The sequence below is a fragment of the Pelodiscus sinensis genome, chromosome 8 (assembly GCF_052426305.1).
Source record: "Pelodiscus sinensis isolate ZL-2025 chromosome 8, ASM5242630v1, whole genome shotgun sequence".
In the NCBI taxonomy this organism is placed as follows: domain Eukaryota; kingdom Metazoa; phylum Chordata; order Testudines; family Trionychidae; genus Pelodiscus; species Pelodiscus sinensis.
This window is the reverse complement of record NC_143059.1, coordinates 29,608,379-29,629,168: the sequence shown is the minus strand read 5'-3', so window position 1 is coordinate 29,629,168 and position 20,790 is coordinate 29,608,379. Positions and strand designations below refer to the sequence as shown.

Here is a 20,790-nt window from a genome sequence, read left to right as displayed (position 1 = left end):
AAATTGATCCCAGACCTCTTCAGTGTCACTCCTGGGCTGTGCTCACCCTCCCCCCAGCTGGCATCTGGGGCATTCCCTTGGCTTTTCTAATACAACTAGGCTAATGATTGAGGCAATGATCTGGACTGGCTGAGTTGATCCCAACTGATCGGATAATTGGTTTTTGGGTCAGACCACTCGTATTCCCAGCGGCAGCAGGACATTGTATTCGGAACCTGACTCCTGCAGTCACTCACTCCTGCTTTCCAGGTGAGCCAGAAACTGGAACCCATAGAATTCAGATGCAAAACACTTCTGACAGGCCAATTAAAATCTCCACTTCCCTTGTTCAATAATGTTTGTTGTCTGGCAGTTAAACTGTATCTCCTAATGTGTGAGTGTACTGGCTATTTCAGCCCTGGCTGGAAATCCAAGGGAACTCCATCTGTCAAATGCAGTACTGTCAACCATAGGTCCTTTTGGAAACCTGCTGTGTGTGTCTCCTGCCAACTTGTATCCCATCTCTGCCCTTGCTCTCATGAGAGAGCCACAATAGTTACCTTTTCCCAAAGCTCAGGCTGCACTCTTGGTCCACGTGGTCTGGCCTGAACTGTCTCAGAACTAATGAGCTTCAGCCCATGGGGTGGCAATTGCTGCAGTTCTGGGGACAGGAGAACGCGTCTCCAGCCTCACTCTCACTAAGTAAACAGGGAGTTGAAATAACTGAGCCTGGTTATTAAAGGCAAAAGGAGGCAATTATAAGGAATGTGGTAGTGACTCTTTGGCAGAATTAAGGCTGACAAGGCAAAAGGCTCTCAGCCATGGGAACAATGCGAGAAATTAATCATGCACTAAAACAATTATTGCTGTCTCCCATCCCTGAGCTGCTGCTCCCACTACCATCACCCTACAGAGTATAATGAAAAAAGGCACTGGTTGCGGGCTGCATTCCGAATCCCTGTATCCATGCCTCTCTTAAATCAATCTGCTGTGAGCCAGCAGCAGCGCAGAGACAGATCTGGGCTGCTAGGATACTCTTCCCTCTTTTTTTTGTTCTGGGCACTTTAGTGCTTTATCTCCTCTGTATTCTTGTCTGAGCTCCTGGGGCAGGGGAGAGACACAACTGGGCAAAAGATTACTGGCCTGTTTCATGTCCCTGATTTCCATTGCATGTTTTCTGGGGGCCATATCTTCACTACAAATACTACATCTGCAGTGACATGGCTGTAGGAGCTCCACTACAGCCAATGGAAGGGTTAGTAAATCCACAGTCCTCTTCAAGAGGTGGCAACTAAATCTAAGGAATTCTTCCATTAAACTCTACAGTAGGAGTTAGATCTACCCAGTTGCATCACACAGCCTTGAGCAATGTAGCTAGCTCTACAGAAGTTTTTAGGTGTAGGCCGGGCTCAAGTATCTATGCAGTTCTCCCCCACTGGAATATCAGAACACCCACTGTGTACAATGAAGCTTCCCACTTAGTTCAGCAGCTTCTGAGTCAGCCAGTGATGGACAGGCCCGTTGATGGGGGAGGGAGGGCAATTACCCTAGGGCCCAGGTATTCTAAGGGGCCCGGGACTCCCAGCTGCTGCTGTTGCTGTGCACCAGCAGCAGCCGGAGCCCCAGGTCACTTTGGACCACTGCTGGAGTGCCAGAATGCTGTGCCGGGTGCTCCATGGGCTCTGAGGGCTGGGGGAGCAGTGTCGTGCTCCAGGTGGTGCTGAGTGCCACTTGCCCCTGATCCCACACCTTCTGTGTGAGGCCTTGCCCTTCCTAGGGGCACACAGCGCCCCCCGCCTCTCCCCCCCTTGCCCCAGGGCCAGTGGTGGCTGTCAGCTCCACTGGTGATCGAGCTATGAAAACTGGCCCCATTTGTTTCTCAGGAATGCAACCCTAGAGAGAGATGGTGGGGGAGGTAATATTTTATTGGACCATTTGCTGTTGGTTGAGCTTACACAGGTAGAGTGCTCCATTAATGCATCTTCAGTCATGGGGCATAAATCCAATGTGTCTGCTTACCCTGTGATTTTTCGTGTCTAACAGAGCAATACATGTACATTCCTTGGCTCATCTTTTGAAAGCATTATGCAGATTTCTTTTGAGAATGGAGACCGATAGGTCAGATATAGAGTGATTTGTGTCCTATGACTGCAGAAGTATTAATGGGGCACTCCTCCATGAACCATCCCTTCTAATATGTGCTAATTACCAATGCTAAACAATCTGCTCCCCCTTGAATTTAGCTGAGACTTTGAGGGTATCTTTCCCAGACATGGTGAAGAGCGCTGCATAAATTCGTCTTTCACCAACAGGTGTTGGTCCAATACAAGAGATCGCTTCGCTCACCTCGTGTGTCTACTGTCCTGAGACCAGCATGGCTATAGTTACGCTGCATACAGTGTGACCCTATTTGCTATCACAGGCAGTTGGATGAGGAATGGGACCAGGTGGGTCCCTCAAGCTGCATAGATTTTAAGGCACAGGAAGACTGAGTGTCTTGCTGCTGGCCCTGCAGAGAGTTAGGGCTGGCCCCAGGGTACTGCCAGCTGTTTATGGCATAGGAGTGCTTGGAATAATCTCCTACCAATCAAATGAAATAGGATAAAAATACATTTAAAAACCTTATTTTTCTCCTTCATCCTTTCAGGTCTGAGCAATCGGCTGCCGTACTTCATCAACTATTTCTTTGATACCTACCTGCTGATCAATGAGGATACCCCTGTGGGTAAGTGAGCCTCACTTGTGTTCATGAACGGATTGCATTGTGTTCCAAGCCTGTTAGGGTGTGTGAGGAGCACAGAGTGGCTAGCAGGCTCCCATCACATGGACTATGAACAGGGTTGCCCCCTGTCCATACATTCACGGAGAATTGTAAAAAAGGGCTAAAACTGGACCTGCCCATAAAAGCATTTAGATATCAATAAAACCCCCGAGCTTTGTAGTGGAGCTGAGGAATACGTCCCCTGAGATCCTGCAATGAGTTCTGTGTCGCGGGGCAGCTTCAGGAAATCTTCAATTCCTGAGGCGGGGCAGAGAGGGGAATCCTCTGACTTGCTGCTGGCTAGCGGGGGCTGCTCTTTTCCACTTCCAGCTTCTTTGGCATCCCTAGTGTCAGCACAGCAGCAGCCTTTCGTGGGTGTATGTGCAGCACACACCTCTGCCTGGCTCTCTGTGCTGGGGAAGGGGTTGGGGAAAGGATACAAAGGGCTGGGTGTAGCATCCTTCCATAGGTTTCCTATCAGTAAGTTACAGTGGGGTGGCCTCTGGTGGCGGCCCCGTCTCAGCTTGGTGAGTGGTTCCTAGACATCTTCTCTCAGGGTGGGAAGAGAGTCTGGAGAGGGGATGGTTTGGGCCATGGGGACTGTGATTGGAATAGGATTGTATCTGCATGCCTGGCCAACATGTTGTAGGTCCAGCTGCCTGTGTTGTAGGCTTCCCCCCTTCCCCTATCCAACTGCCTGCTGCCTGGCTTGGTTTGCTGGCTGGGCTACAGTTTCCTAGGTGCCATCACTGTCAGTTCAGCTGAGAGACAGGAGTGTTGTGACATATGTGTAAAAACACTGAATACTGTTCACTTTTTTGTCCTTTTGAAACCTTTATATTATGCGAGAATGTGTCTGTTTTCTGTAACTTTTTTCTATGCTGCCCATAAAAATAATTTTCAGCAACTGGCAACCCTGACTAGGAAGTGAGTATGAAATAGCATAACTGGGAAAAAGATCCAGGCCAGCTGGGAGAAAGGAACTTATTTTTTAAAGAAGACAATAGGCAGCATTCCCTTGGGAAGTGTGTGACGTTTGATTATTTTAAGATATCAGTCAGACTGAATGGTGCATCCTGCATCAGCGCTTAGGTGCCTTTTCTCCTGTAGAGAAGCCAGATCGGCTTTATATGCAAACAAGGCAGGTGGGAGATGTCTTTCTGCCCTGACATCTCCAGAGCAAGGAGCTAGTCTTGAGAGAGTGCTGCATGCCCTCCACTCTCAGTGCAGCATCACCCAGGGAGAGCTCAGAGTAGCACAGCACTTTGAAAGATCAAGCCTCAGTAGAGCTCTCTTCAGGGCCCAGTTCTCCATTGCCCAGCAACATTTTTTGTCACTCACCCCAGCACAACGTGTAAACTGTTACCAGACCAGAACGGTAGTGCCTGACACCCACTTTGCACCAGTTTCAGTGGCCACACAAGGTGCAAGGCAACAGAGAATCAGGGTCTGGGTGCCAGTGGGAGTTCTCTAAATGCATTAGCGGATGGAAGTAGAGACTTAAATAAAATTGTAGCTCAGAACTGGAACTGCTCCGAGAGGTACCTGTGGAGGAAGAGTTACACATGGATACGATTGTAGCCTGGTTGCACTTTATACTAAAATAATATTGTGTAATATACAAACTGCATGTGTTCTCTCAGATTTCCTCAGTCCCTTTTTAATGTTGGCTGGCTTTCTATAGATAGCCTAGAAAAACCAAGGTGTATGAGACATGAGAGAGGCTTCTAGGTGGTGCGGTAATAAGCAAACACTTTCCCTTGGCTTCTTGTAACATGTTGCCTATTTCCCTCCTCTTTCCTACTTCCCGCTGGAATAGGTAAACAAGTCCGAAAAACTTTCACAGAAGCAGTTACAAGAATTTGAGGTGGGAGAGTGACACAGATTAGTTAGCTCAGGGAGGTTTACAAGTTTAAATTCTCAGAGAGAGGCTCTTGTTGGACAGTGGTAACTTCCCCCTTCCCAGACCTGCGCACACATGCGCAGCCAGAGTCAGTTGCCAAAGAGCAGGCGGTTTGGGTAGAAAAGGGATTTTTTTTGTATAGTGCCTTTGGAGAAAAATGGCAATTTTTGATTGACAGATGTGGCTTTTTATTTTATTTATTTGTTTTGCTAGTGATCAGTTTTAGTAAATGTAGAAATTGATCGGGCCTTTCTCAGCCTCTTTCCAGTCTCTCAGTCCATTAAACTTGTGCTCTTCAATCAGGGCTGGTGACTGGCTTTTAATGCTGAAGGAATTGATTGACCAGTGTGTTGTGTGGGTCTGGGCCTCCATCTGCAGGCTAATAGCTGTGATCTTATCAAGGCCCCATTTACACTGACTTCCTTCACCTGCCTCTTTCCCCCTGCCCCCAAACATAAACATTGCAGATCCATGCAGCAGGAACCTAGCAGCTTCTGAAACATCAGCAGGATTTTCACAGTTTATCTGGGACCCCAGTTAAGGGTGCTTCTCTGAAGAGACTAAATAGCACAGGTTACCAGAGTCAGGTCTGCCCATCCAGCTCTGGGAGGGACCTCTGTTCCATATTTAATTGTTCTGAGGACCTATCCTGAAGTGGGAATATGCTGTTATATTTTTATGACCCTTGTGTATTTGTTTCCCTCTGTGCTTTGTACAATCAAATGTGTAATATTTACTCTTGGGGCAAAGCAGGACATGAGGTGAGGTGTCATTTTACATCTTGGCTGCAGTGACTTGGGTCATTAAGGAGCTGTCTGGAATATGCCAAAAGCGACCCATATCAATGCAGAAACAAAAGGCAGGACTATGTAGCACTTTAAAGACTAACAAGATGGTTTATTAGATGATGAGCTTTCGTGAGTCAGACCCACTTCCTCAGATCAAATTGTGGAAGAAAATAGGCATATACCAAAGGGATACAATTAAAAAAAAAAACGTGAACACATATAAAAAGGACAAATCAAATTTCAGAATAGAGGGGAGTTGAGCGGGGGAAAGGTAAATGTCTGTGAGCTAATGATATTAGAGGTGATAATTGGGGAAGCTATCTGTAATGGGTAAGATAATTAGCCCCCATCTTCCCCTCCCCCCCATCTCCCCTCTGTTCTGAAATTTGATTTGTCCTTTTTATGTGTGTTCACTTTTCTTGTATTGTATCCCTTTGGTATATATGGTCATGCCTATTTTCTTCCACAATTTAATCTGAGGAAGTGGATCTGGCCCATGAAAGCTCATCACCTAATAAACCATCTTGTTAGTCTTTAAAGTGCTACATAGTCCTGTTTTTTGTTTCAGCTGCACCAGACTAACACGGCTACATCTCTATTACATATCAATATAGAATCCCCAAAAGACAAAGGAAAAGCCTCATGGATGAAACAATGACACCATGAGACCCACTGAGCAAAAGAAAGGAGTTTTGTTTCGCAGATCTTAGCAGTGAAACTGAGCAGACCCCAGCTTGAGAACAAGACTGAGTCATGGCAGGCAGGGAATCAGGAGTTGGCTCCTGGAGGAAGCTGGCTGCAAAGGAATGAGACAGACAGACAGACAGACATGATGCACTACAGCCTGGCTGGTAGTTTGTGCGGGTTTGTCCAGGATGGACAATGTTGTAACCTTGATTTCTCTGTGCTAACCTAAGAACTTCCAGTGCTGTGTGCCAGCTGTCTAATAAATCGTACTCTGTTTTGAAAACACTGCTTGCGTGTCACTGTAACTACCTGCTGAGATGCATTAGTCATGGAACAGTGTACAAGTCTCTTTCAAGAGTCTATTTCATCTGGGCTAGTTGAGCAGAACTCACAACATGAAACAGGAGTGCTGGAGCCAATGTAAGGGGACAGTTAGCCCTTTACTAAAACTCAGTGGGAGTTTTTGATTGGCCAGCTCCCAGAACCAAAAGGGGAAGGGCCCATGAGAAATCAGGGCCCTGAGACTGACAGACCCCAGGGACAATGGGAAGAGGCCAACACTCCAGCTCAGCCTGATTGACAGGTTGAACAGGCCAATGTGGGAATTAGGAGGCCAGGTTCTGTCCTCCATGTAAGCTGGAATTTTCTGGGTCTGAGTCAAAGGGGGAGAGAGCTATGAGTAGTAGCAAGGGGTCCAGGCTGTCCTGACAGGCAGACCTGCAGCGACAGAGCCATACACATGCAGTCCAAGGAGTGCAAGCTGTGCTGAGGAGCAGACCTGCAGTGACCAGAGCCAAAGGGGTCAGAGAAGCAACACAAGAAGCTGGAGGCTGGCAAAGCAGCAAGGTCTGGAGCTGGATGTGGTGAGCAGCTGGGACCAGCAAAGGGGGGAAAAGAAGCTCTGGGAAAAGAGGGAGATGTCACCACCAAGATGCAGGCCAGACTTTGAGAGAGATTGTAACTCCAACTGGGAGAGGAGTCCTGCCACCTAGAGCCTGAAGTTGTGCGGTCACTACCATAGCAAGCGTGTCCAACCTGCAGCCCCCCTGCAGCACAGCCAGGGCCTGAAAGAGAGGCCTGGGACCTATATGGAACAGACTGTGAACTGTCCTTACACTCTGCAAACTGCTGTTTGTGATGTCGCGTGCTATGGAGCGGGGCTATGTGTTCTCTTAACCTTTCTCAGTTTTTCCTTATTCTTTTCTTTTTAATCAGTTGCTGTTTAATAAATTGTATTCGCTTTGAACTGTATGTAACAATCTGTGGGTCAAGAAAGCATCCAGTGTGAAGAGAACACCCCGGAGTGGGGACACACTAGCCCCTGCCCTAAGTAACCACAAGGTTGGGGATTAAGCCCCAGAAAACCTGTGCCCAGCCTTGTTGGGATTTCGAGGACTTTGCTCCACGGGAGTGTAGAAGGGGAGCCCTCAGGGTCATGGAAGCCTTTGGGTAAAAGAAGTGGGAGTGGGGATTCAGATGCTTTCGCTGGTCTGTTTCACCGGGGTAGTATAGAAGCCAGGAAAGTTCCCCACAATAGCGGGACCATTCTCCTGCTTACACCTAGATGCTCATCTGCAAGGTGGTGAGGGTGTCTGGTCTATGCTGAAGGAAGGAGTGGGACCCCTTGAAGGTCTGCCACACTAAAGGGGTTGCTCCAAGAGACTATTAACAAGATGGGACATAGCACAACTCCTGTGAATCTATGATAGGCCCCTCAAATTGAGTCTTGCATGCAGCCTGTGGTGGTGCACTTCATAGAAATTCTCCAGGACAATGAAGTGGCACAGCCCTCCTCTTGGAATATATCCTAGAAAGTCCAATGGCTTGTGATCCCTTCCTTGAGAAGCTCTCTAAGGCAGTGAGATGCAAACATTTTCAGTTCATCCTCCCTTTCCATTAACATAATGGCTACATCTAGACTGGCCACAAATTCCGGAAAAGGGATGCAAATCAGGAAAGTCAGCATAGGGAAATCAGCGGGGGATTTAAATATCCCCCCGCAGATTTAAATAAACATGTCCGCCGCTTTTTTTCCGGCTTGGGGAAAAGCCGGAAAAAAAGCGTCTAGACTGGCGCGATCCTCCGGAATAAAGCCCTTTTCCAGAGGATCTCTTATTCCTACTTTCAAGTACTTTTAGCTAGTGAAATGCAGCTAAAGAATTTCAAATGGGGGAGCAACAGTATTCTTTCTTGAGAGAGACATAGGGGATCTTCTTCAGTAGTAGAGAAGAAATGAACTCTCTCAAAACAGATCTCTTGGGTTCATCAGCATGTGTGACTAGGAAAAAGTTTAGGTAGTTGATAAGGTTTATTGTTTGGGGTTTGGAAAATTATGTCTGAGCTGGTTAATTGTTCTCCTTTTCTCTCCTGTAACCAAGAATTAATCCCAGGGGGAATCCCTGAGCTTTGTTTCAATTCATGGCTTTTTAAAACCAAGCCATTTGCTATTCCTGCAACGAGTCTTGTTTTAATAAGAAAAGTGGGGTGTGTTTTTTTTTTTTTTTTTTTTGTTCTGATAACTGGTACTGTTTGATCTTTTGTGTCCTTAAACTTATATGCCTGGCTGCAGACATGTTACTAGAGAGAGAGCACAGGTTCATTGTTCTCTGCGACAGTGTTTTGTTTTTTTCCAACTCCTTTGGGAAAGGAGGTTGGGGGTTTTGCCCTCAAGGAAGAGATTCCAAGTGATTTCTTCCCTGGAAAAGGAAGTTTATACATGTGGTGGTGGCAGTATCAACAGATTTCAGGGGAAACTGAAATCAGGAAAACTTTTTTGTCTCTGGGTACTACAGAGACAGGATCTGACGGGTTTTGTGTTATTTTATTTAGCCAGCCCCTATTATCTACACTCTTAAGTGCCAGGTTGGGGAGTTCAGCTGTGACACCCTCCATGGGGTCTGGCCTGCACCTGAAGGACAGAGGAGGGCTGGAAGCATGGTGCTTCATTCTTGGCCCTTGGAGGTCTGGCCTTGGCCCTGTTGCATGCCTCCTCACAGAGTTCCTTCATGTCCCCGCCATTTGGAGACAACTGATCCTTCCCCAAATTCACAGAGGACTGACTGGCAGGACCCAAGTAAAGATGGTCAGGTAACTTTTAGGGAATTACAGCTATGGATTTTAGCACCAGTTGTATCTTGGTGATTGTCCAGACAAACATGTAGGAGGTGTTGTAGTCTACCTGAAAAACAGAATAGCCTCCTGCTCCTGCTGATCGAGTCAGTACCATGGTGGAATATGGACCCTAGGTATGAGGGGTAGCATCAGTAACAGTACCTCTCAGTGGTTTGTAATGTAGTGCAATAGAACAGAACTGGGTCTCTGATTCTTGGTTTGCTGTAAATCTCAAACTTCTTCATATCTTAAAACAGATTTTAATGGGCACTACCTTTCACAATCTTTGAAAATGATGAAGATTGTATAAAAGAAACAAGAAAATAAACTCCCTTTTAATATGATCTGTTGTTTTGTACCTGTACTGAAACAAAATTAAGAGGTAGTAGGTTTAAAACAAACAAAAGGAAGTTTTTCTTCACATAGCTAACCACTGGAACTTCTTGCCAGAGGATGTTGTGAAGACTAGGACTTTAACAGGATTCTAAAAAGAGCTAGATAAATTCATGGAGGTTAGATCCATCAATGGCTATTAGCCAGGATGGATAGGAATGGTGTCCTTACCCATTTTCAGGCGAACAGAGGCTAACAGGAGCAGGATCAAATGATGGTTAACTGTGTCCCCCCTTCCCACTAGGCACCCATGCCCTGGAAGAGGCATGGCACACTCCCTCACCCTCAGGCCCATCAGGGTCTGGGGGCGGGGGAGCACAGAAGGCCTCCTCCCGCCCTGGGAGGAGAATGTGGCACTCTGAAGAGCTGGAGTAGGGGAGCGTGCAAAACCCTCTGGCCTGGGGGCGGGGGAGCCTGTGAAACATCCTCTGCTCTCCCCACCTCCCTGCGAGCAGCATGCGGCACTTCAAAGTGCTACGTGCTGCTCGCAGGGCAGGAGGAGACTTTGCGTGCTCCCCCGCCCGCAGGCAATTAATGCCTCGGGGCGGGAGAGCACCTGAAGCCTTCCCTGCTGTGCCCCGCCCTGCTCGCAGCACACGGTGCTTCCAAGTGCTCCATGCTACTTGTAAGGCGGGAGGAAACTTCGTGTGCTCCCCCACCCCCAGGCCCTAATTGGCTTGGGGGTGGGGGAGCAGCAGGGCCTTTACGGGTTGGATCCACCTGCTTGGCAGGCTGGATCTGGCCCTCAGAGGCCCCTTTGCCCACTCCTGGGCAAGAGTCAGCATACCATCTTGGACGCTGGAAGCCATATTTCCTGAGGGAATTCTGATCATGGTTATTGGTGCTGCTCACTTCATATTGCCAACCTATCTTTAAATTCTACCAGCACTGTGGGCACAAGGGACTGTGCTTTAAGGTCACATGCAAAGGGCATACTAGCAGGTCAGTATCCCCTTCTCCTGCATTGATGTGTCACTGCTGGACATACAATTACTATGTGAGGGATTTCACCCTTTGACATTTTGACACTCACATAAGAATGGTGCTGATGAAGACTTACTGAAGAATATAGTAATCATTCCAATAGCTGCACTCATTCAACAGAAACTGAACTGCAAAATGCAGCTTGGAGTGGATACTTTCTAGGGCCACATTTTTACTTGTCGTGCTGAAGATGGATCTTTTGGTGTTCAATTTAGTGGGTCCCACTAAATCGAATGCTGAGGGTGGCTGTGGTTGGCGCTGGTACTCCTAGCAGTTCAGGAGAGAGGCTACGTCTAGACTATTTTGGAAGAAGCTTTTTTCAGAAGAGATCTTCCGAAAAAACTTCTGAAAGAGAGAGTCCACACTGCAAAAGTGCATCGAAAAAGCGATCTGCTGTTTTGAAAGAGAGTGTCCAGACTGAATGGATGCTCTCTTGCGTGTAAGCTATGATTGCTATGCATGGAATGGCCACCAGGGCACCTGTGCTTTTTCCTCTTTCCTCTTCTTCTGAAAGAACTCCCTCTTCCCCATCCACACACATCTTTTTGCGAAAGAGCTCTTTTGCAATTGCAGTGTGGATGTTCAAGTTTTGTCGGAAAAACGGCTGTTTTTCCGACACAATTCTGTAGTGTAGACATACCCTAAGTCTAAGGGAAGATAGACAGGAGTGTTTTCTCCTGTTGGCCTCCCTCCGTGAAAATGACACCAAGTTCAGCTTAAGGTAAGCTGACTGCAGCTCCGTATTTTACGTAGCTGGAGTTGTGTACCTTGATCCAACCTGCCAGGTCTAGTGTAGACCTGGCCATAGATGTTCATTTGATTCAAAAGGTATCCACTGTCATGAGGCCAAAGAAGTCAGTCATCCACAGACAGGAGAAAACCCCTCCAAACTGCACCCAACTTGGTATACCCTAGATGGAGGGAGGAAGAAAGTTTCAAAATATCGGCAACATTCCTTTTTCTGTTAACTTTTTCTCTCCCAAAAAAGCCTCCCTGCATTCTCACCTACCTGGCTAGAAATTGACAGTCTCCTCTTCCCTCACGTGATACCTAAAAGAGTCTTAAGCAACAATTAAAGAGATCATTCCCTCTCTAATCACTTACAAGAGTAAATTAGTCTTGTCAGGAGCTATTAAGACAGAGCGCTTGGAATTCATTAGGCTAGATTGGGCCTATGGAGCTCCTGGCACTGCCGCCAGTCCAGGCTGATTAATTTATCTGAAAACACCATCAATGCCCATCTGTTTCATTTAAGTCCAGGGAGAGCAATTTTCAGGTGGAGTGATCCCCCTTGTCAGTTATTTCACCCAGCTAGTAATGAAACACACACACACTGCAGAATTGGGGAGGGAGAGAATTGGAGGGGGAATATAAAATACAAATACACTGTATGAAGAATACAAAAGCAATTGAATTTGCTAGGCAGCAGAGAAGAAATTGAAGGACAATAGAGAAATGAGTGAAGTAAAGGAATATTAGGTACTTTATGATGTGCATGACACAAGAGGTTGGTTTAAAGAAAGGAGAGGAGGGGAGAATCACCCAGCCACAGGGCTGCCAACCCAGAGCCATTGCAGAGACTCTTTACGTGCAAAAAAAGTGGCTCATGGTAGAAGAGAGTGAGGAGGGTCTGTTTTGAAACATGCAACTTCAGCCATTGCACATACAGAAGCTATGAACTAGGTGGGAGAGACGGATTGCAGACACTTGGGCCCCCAATCACTGTGATGGGGAGCAACGAAGACAAAACTATAGGGCATGAACCTGGACTCAGATGTTTAATCCAGGTCTCATTGCTTTGTAGCTGGTGGGAGGCAAGTTGTAGAAAACCAGAATTGCCTATTAACTGTTTTGTACTCTTTAATGCAAAGTCAGTAGCTAATGAAGGACAAGGCCCCTGACTTTGCATGTATGGGTGAGACAGTTTGATGAGGAGGAGGATGCAGGACAAATATTTGTGCAACTGTATCTGATAAGGTGTATGGTTCAGCATGAGATTAGGGAAGACTGAGTCAGAGGTGCTGCTGTGTTTGCATCTGCCTCTAAGTGAAATGGAGTTTGTTATGTTCTAGGTATCCACAGTTACAGAAACAATAGTTGGCAATTGCCTTTACTCTTAAAACAACTTCAGAAACATTTGACTAATCCTCAAAAGAACTAGATAATAATATTACCATTTTATAGACGGGAAGGGGGGGGGGGGGAGAGATAAGGCTAAGAGGTCAGGCCAAATTAAAGGTATTTAGGTGCTTAAAGCCCCATATAGATATTTTTGAAAGCCTTTTCAGTAACTATTTGCATCTTTAAGTGCCTTTAACCTCCCTGGGCCCTGTTCTCTCCCCCCCCCCCCCCCAAAAAAAATAATTCTAGCCTTTAAATGTCTTGATCAGAACTACAAAGGGAATCAACTTTATACTGGGATTAGGATTTGGCCGTTTTTGCCTGCTATTTCTCCTATACCATGTGATCAAAAACAAAATGTGCAGCCCCTGAACATTTCTTTACTATAAGAAATGGGGAACATCCCATCCTGGTGTGACATTTGTGGGACAAAATAATTGCATGATGCTGTAGCCTGATTATATGAAATGTGTGTTTTCATATCATCCTAGAATATCATCACAGGCTGTTGTGGCATGATGTCTTTACATGATTACAATGTTATCACTGAAAATCAGCAAGCAAATGGTCTGGTAGCACTTTATAGACTAACAAAACATGTAGATTATATCATGAGGTTTTGTGGGCACAGCTCACTTCTTCAGATGACTGGAGTTATGACTAGGGGATAAGAAAATTTGAAATAAATAGAAGGGGGGGGGAGAGAAAGATGCAAGTCATGAACTCTCTAATTGCCCTGTGAGATGGATTACAGGAGGTGGGACAATGAAGTGAAAACTGAGATTGCCTAACAAATTTCAGAACAGCAACCTTGTAATTAGCTGTGTTACCTTTGCACAAGTTTCTGGAAAAGTTGCATGCTTTGGAGCCTTGCAAATACCCAGCAGATGTAACTCAGGAAAGAAATATACTTTAAGTGAGTCTGGTTCTGAGTTCCCTTCATCTTAGCTGCTGCACTTAAATGTAATTCGGAATAATGCTCTCTCCAAGTAGTAATAACTGATTATGTTGTCAGAATGGACTCCAACAACACACCTTAGGACCGACTATTCCATTCTCAATGTAAGAATGAAAGTATATTGTGTGTGGGTAACTACAAGGTTTGATATCAGGGAAGAGGACAGGAGGGATGGCCAAGCAGAACTACGTTTTGGGTACTCTAGTTTTACATGCTCCATTCACAGGTTGGGAGGGCCTACTCAAACCAGAGCTGTAAAACAGGAGATTGAAACTGATGTAATAGTGGCAAATATCAATGAGTACTCCGGTGTTTCACTGTGAGGTCTGACTGTCCATTCATAACTTCAGCATGGAAGGGGTATGGTACTTTTGTTGTTCTTTCTGGGACTATCTCTTCAGCTGTGTTTGGTTCTGGATGAGAAACCAGTCTGGGACTGGGAGCTTTGCCCAGGAGCGTAGCACACCTACTTCATTTCAGACAGGTAGACACACAAAACTCCCCATTTGTTCTCCAGCAAAAGGCTCCTTCTAGCTACATATAAGTTCAGCATATATTTTTGGGCAGAGAGAGTAAACATGGCTGATGTTCTAGCTTACTGCATTCATGATGAGATATTGGCTCAATACCTTTAGTGTCACACATCAAAGCTCAGATCTCTGTGCCCTGTTCAGAAGTCGCTGCAAAGTTATTGGCTCAACAGTTGAGTGCTGGGCTTGTGTCCAGGTAAGAGTCTCTGCTTGGTCACTGGAACAGATACACTAGCTTGCTGGATTTATGCAAAGGCCCAGCCTCTGTGCACTCTCTGGCTCAGCACCTCTTGCTTGCTGGGAAGATGCCAAGGCACCAGCCTTACGGTGGAGACCTGTTCAGCACTGCTGGCTTTCTGGAATGACCGAAAGCTGTGATAGCTTTCTGGTGTATGGTTCAGAATCTTTCTCCACATATGGATGGATGGTGAGTTACGGACCTCTCTGAGTTCACTGGCTAAGTACCTGTAGTTTACTGGTTTGTTGTGAAGGCCCAGGTCTCTGTAGGACTTTGGGCATTCTGGATTGCTACCAATTCATGGGCTCTTGAACATTACTGGCCCAGCTTTCATAGAATGACAGATCACAGGTGGTCTTGCTTAGTGGTTACAGCTGGGCAGGATATGGTGGTAGCTGGGCAGGAGCTGTAGGAATAGGAAGAACCAGATCATATAAGCAGGCTGGGGTCCAAGAGTGGAGATCAGAAGGTGAAGCAGGCTCTGAGTGTGACAGCAGGATGAAGTCTGTGTGGGTACCTAGACAACTTCCTGGGGCAACCCTTGGGGTTAACTTGGGTGCTTGGCTTATCAGAGGGCCACAGGGTATTAGTCAGGGGTCTCTTGGATGGCATTTCCTTTGCATAATGCTCCATGGCAGTGCCTCTGTATGGCATTGCAGGGCTTCAGCCATCCTAACTCTACAGCCCTGGGTTCTTGTTCCAAGTCCTTGCGTGCTACAGTACTGGATGTTGGACATCTGGACAAAGGTCTTGAGTCCACAGGCAGTAAGTGAACCTCTGGATTGGGGAGGTTAAGTCCTGGCCCCGCCTGTTCTGCCTTGCCCCAAGCTGGTGCCCTCCCTCTCTATTGTGTGGACTCTTTCAAGGTGTGAGACTGTAAGAGCTATGAGAACTGTGCCAGTGAGTGGATTTGAATTAGGGATGTTAATGGGTAATGGCTTAAATGGTTACCAAATAAGCATCGCCCTTATAGGGTGATACATACTGGGTAACCGTTAACCGGTACCCAGGAACATACCCCTGCTTGCAGCCTGGCTGTGGGTGGAGGGCTGCTCCAGCCCCACTAGGTCCCCTGCGTGACGCTGCCATCAAGGGCAGCTGCAGCAGTTCCTGCCTGCAGTGGGGCCAGGAGCTGCAGCAGCAGCCCCTTCCTGTGGTGAAGCTGGGAGTCACTGCGGCGGGGGCTGCTCTAGCTTGATCCCAGTGGCTGGGGGCCACTCCAGTCCTGCGGGAGCACCTCTGCTCCCACCTCCTTTTAAATGGTTGAATATAATGGTATCACTATGTTTAACTGTTTAACCAATTAACTGGGATTTTGGATCCCTAATTTTAATATGAACAATGGATGCATCTAGGGGCCTGGGCAAAGTACCCCACAAGCTGAACTGGGTAGAATTCTTTGGAACAGCTGAGGTGTTTAGTAAAGGAAGGTACTTGTTGGAACCGAAACTATTTTATAATTGTGCAGTACTGTAATTGTACAGTAGTAACTGCATAATTGGGCTGAATCCTGCCATGGGATGCCTCCTACTTCCATTGACGTGGAAGGGAATTGACAGTGCTCTGATTGTCCCAGTACTGGGACCATACTACATAGTATTATAAGGAGTGTATGTGTGTGTGAATATTGCTAATGGTGCTTAATAAGAGTGTGAAAAGGGCTAAAAGCCACAGTGTCAAGAAAGTGCTGCAGGCATACTGTTAATGAGATACTAATTGGGTACTAACCAGGTGTGAATTAAATGAAGCACAGAGGATGGTTGCCAAGCTGTTGTAAACTCATTGTTGAGACAAGCTGAACTTCTATGTTGGCTGCAGTTCTTGTTACCTTGTGTATTTGTGGGCATGGTGCACACCAAGAACACCTATTTGTGGACCAGCCAATCTTTGCTCTTTGCACTACTTCTTTGGTGCTTGTTAGGAAGGGCAGGTTGTGGTTTGTTATGAAGAAATGTTTAGCAACATTTCACAAAATGATTCTGAATTTGCAAAAACTTGATGAAGCTGAAGCACAATTAAGAAGCTGTAGAAAATATGCTTGTTTGTAAGATGAGATCTACATAATATAGCGTGCACCACATGTCTACCATGTACATCAAAGGACATGACCTCCATTAGGCTAAATGCCCACATCAGAGGACCCAGAAATTAGAAGAAATCAGAGGACCCAGTTGTTATATGGTTAAAATGAGTCATGCAGACAGTTCCTGAATATGTTGGCACTTACCCCAGTTGCATTGCAAATGAGTTACACCAGAGCTGACAATTGTGAGAGCCCTAAGGTAGACTATTTCTGCTGTCTTTTCCAACCTTATCCACAGCTGGTATAGATGACAAGGTGGTTAAAGCACTGTCAGCTGGCACTGGCAATTTTGTTCTAATAGCAGTAATTGGTGGCCAACGACTGGTATAGATGCACCAGAGCAAGCTCCAACTGTAGATCAGTAAAGCTGTGATTTGTACTGGTGCAGTTTACACCACTTTCAGCCATGAGGAAAGCAAGCAGTTCTAGATGATGATATGGGGGATGGAATTCTGCTCTCCCCCTTCTATAATATAGGTACAAGGTACACACACACAAAGAGAAAGAAAAGCAAGCTGTAGAGCCACCATGTTCTCCTCTGAGTGCCATGGAGTACAATTACACCTGTGAATAGAGATGGTGAGGAGGGATTGTTTGTATGACTGAGCGTCCTAAAGCTCAGGGAATTGGACAATTAAGCTGGACTTGGAGGGCTGGTGATTCTCCCAAACCATGAACTGAAATTTGGTGGTATGTAAATATGTGGTTACTATATTTCTTCTGGTTTTTTCCCCTCTTTTCGACTTAATATCCCAGAGTCCTTTGTGCTTGCCAGTAGGGATAAGTCACCTGGAAGAAATCACATTTTAAGTGTCCAGAGCCAAAAGTAGGAGTGCAGCTCTGAGTAGAACCTTGAGGCATCCTTTTATTTACATCAGGAAAGGACCTAGAGGGATGGAACCTGGCTCTTTACTGCTGGCTCTGGCACCTTGGAGAAGGGTTACATAGTGGTATAGAAGGAAGAGTATCTAATGTATATCAGGCCTTTGTGCAAAATGGTCTGGCTGCCTCAAGTTCTGAGTTTCTCCTTGAGGCTGAACCATAAGGCAGAAATAAGCAGTTTGTGTTCCATTCAAAGGATATGGCTTTTCCATTCCTGAGAAAAGTGTGTGTGTGTGTGTGTGTGTGTGTGTGTGTGTGTGTGTGTGTGTGTGTGTGTGTGTGTGTGTATATATATATATATGTTCATCACCATCATTACCCCACATGTGTGCACCATTATTCTGAGTGGCTGCGTCTAGACTGGCATGATTTTGCAGAAATACTTTTAACAAAAACTTGCCAGCTGTCTACACTGGCCATCTGAATTTGCGCAAGAGCACTGACAAAAATCAGTGCTTCTTGTGCAAATACTTTCCCGCTCCCACTCAGGGATAAACCCTCTTGCGCAAGAACACTTGTGTAAGAGGGCCAGTGTAGACAGGCACCTTAATTTTTTGCGCAAGAAAGCCTGATAGCTAAAATGGCCATTGGAGCTTTCTTGCGCAAAAGCACTTTTTGCTCAAAAGCATCTGTGCCAATCTAGATGCGCTTTTGCGCAAGAAAGCTCCAATGGCCATTTTAGCTATCGGGCTTTCTTGCGCAAAAAATTAAGGTGCCTGTCTACACTGGCCCTCTTGTGCAAGTATTCTTGCGCAAGAGGGTTTATCCCTGAGCGGGAGCGTGAAAGTATTTGCACAAGAAGCACTGATTTTTGTCAGTGCTCTTGCGCAAATTCAGGTGGCCAGTGTAGACAGCTGGCAAGTTTTTGTGCAAAAGCAGGTGCTTTTGTGCAAAATCTTGCCAGTCTAGACGGGCTCTGTGTGTGTGTGTGTGTGTGTGTGTGTGTGTGTGTGTGTGTGTGTGTGTGTGTGTGTGTGTGTGTGCATTTAGCAGAATTGATTTGGCATTTACAAAGGGTAATTCACTATGAATAGTCTGGTCTCTGACCATGGGACAGATTGAGATTTTACTGAATCTGCTTGGATGGTTTCGCAAAATGCATTCTAGATATGTCTAAAAAGTTATCAATAATCTGGGGTTTAGCTTACAGAGAATAATACAATCTCCACTTTAGTATTTGTAGTTTGGAAAAAGTATTGCCCTCAACCGTTATGACCTGTCTAAAATTATACTGCAAATTCTTGGGGCAGCAATGGCAACCTCTTATTTGTTCTGTAAAGTGTCAGGCACACTTGTGAGTGCTATAATGATAATAAATGTAATTATTTAAAACATACATTATGAAACAGTGAAACACAAGGATATTCCATTTCAATGCTTGATACAGTATGAAAAATGTACTTCACTATCTGTGGAAATAACCAGGTTTGAATACTTGTGTGAAGCTCCCAAAGGTGTGAGTACCACTGTCATGATCATGGGGGTTAGCTAGCAGCCTGGGAACTAAGGGGTTAACCTTACCTAAGTCAGGTAGATTCAGCCATTAGGAATGTAGGTAGGAATTTCAAACTGAGACAAAGGAATCTTTGGTTTCTCCCTCCTTTGTACTGGACAGTTTCTCTCTATCTACTGAGGGGGACAGACAGAATGTCTCCCTCCAAGAATAGACTCTTCACTCTTCTGTAAATAGGGTAAAGTTTAGATAAATCCGTTAGGTTTTATTGTTTTATGGGTTGAGAAATGGGGTCTGATGTCTGTGCATTGAAAAATGCTTTTTGCTCTCTTTTGTAACTAAGCTCCTGGCCCATGGTGGGTTTCTCCTCCAGGAGTATATTACTTTCTAACTTTCCATCTAGTCATTATGCTTGCAACAGGAATATTATGGTGACAATAAAAGTTCTTTCTCTTTTCTTTTCTTAACCTGGCATTGGTTAATTTTTGTGTCCTGATTTGTACTTTAGGGCTGAGATTTCCCAAGTGATCTCTCCCCTGATTTTCTTATCAGTACTTGGGTGGTGGCAGCGGAGTTTTCCCCCCAAAATCTAGGTTAAGATTTTGGGGGGAAGTTTTTTACCAAAGCCTGGAAATATAAGGTTTTGGGGTACTTTTGTGGGCCCCCACTTCTGCATTTATTGTGCCAGAGTGGGGAAGGAGCCATGACAACCACACTCAAAGCAGACTCTTAAAAATCAAGGCACAAACCACAAATTGGTAGGGAGTTCTATAAATAGATTCACCAATCCACTTCATTACATCTGTTGAAGAAAATGTACTATTTTACATATTTTTTTTGAATAGTCAGATATTTCTTGAATCAACCACTTTTTTCAAACTAAACATTGGGGCTATGTCTAGACTACAAGCCTCTTTCAAAAGAGAGTGTCTAGACTACAAGCAGATTTTTCAAAAAAGTAAGCCACTTTTTCGAAAGAGTGTAGATGCTCTCTTTCGAAAAAGCACAGTTTGCATTCAATAGTGCCTTTTTTGGAAAGAGTACTTTCAAAAAAAGGTGTTATTCCTTGTAAAATGAGGTTTACCGCCATCGAAAAAACTGCTGCGTTCTTTTGATTTACAGGCAGTCCCCGGGTTACGTACAAGATAGGGACTGTAGGTTTGTTCTTAAGTTGAATCTGTATGTAATTCGGAACTGGCATCCAGATTCAGCCGCTGCTGAAACTGATCAGTTTCAACAGCGGCTGGATCTGGACACCAGTTCTGACTTACATAAAGATTCAACTTAAGAACCCCAGGCGTCCCCAAGTCAGCTGCTGCTGAAACTGATCAGCGGCTGATTCCAGGAAGCCTGGGGCAGAGCAACTCTGCCTCGGGCTTCCTGTAGTCAGCCGCTGGTCAGTTTCAGCAGCGGCTGACTTGGGGACACCTGGGGCAGAGCAGCTCGGGTGCTGCTGGGTTGGTCCAGTAGCGTGGCCGCTCCTCGGCGCTACTGGACCAACCCAGCAGCACCCCAGCTGCTCTGCCCCAGGCGTCCTGATTCAGCCACTGCTAAAACTGATCAGCAGCGGCTGAATCAGGACTCCTGGGGCAGAGCAGCTGGGGTGCTGCCGGGTTGGTCCAGTAGCACCAAGGAGCGGTGCTGCGGGACCAACCGGCAGCGCCCCACCTGCTCTACCACAGGTCCCGGGCTTTGCTCCACGTCTCCCTGGTCTGCTGGGGGGGGGGGGCACTAGCTGCGTCCCCCCCCCCTCCGCCCAGCAGACTAGGGAGACGCTGAGCAAAGCCACGGAGGACCCGAGGCTGGACCCGCGGCTGCTTCCAGATCAGCTGGAAGCGCCGCGGGTCTGGCCGGGTCCTCCGCGGCTTTGCTCAGTGTCTCCCTGGTCTGCTGGCTCCCCCAGCAGACCAGGGAGACGG

At 46.2% G+C, this 20,790-nt stretch overlaps 1 protein-coding gene across 2 annotated transcripts in view; it reads left to right on the top strand.

Moving 5' to 3' along the window:
- Window positions 1-20,790, top strand: part of CDH23 (cadherin related 23) — a 573,109-nt gene that overhangs the window by 53,185 nt on the left and 499,134 nt on the right. For both annotated transcript variants that reach the window (XM_075934954.2, XM_075934956.2), the window contains exon 3: window positions 2,627-2,704. In XM_075934954.2, the coding sequence (XP_075791069.2) occupies window positions 2,627-2,704 (78 nt within the window). The remainder of the gene's footprint in view (window positions 1-2,626; window positions 2,705-20,790) is intronic.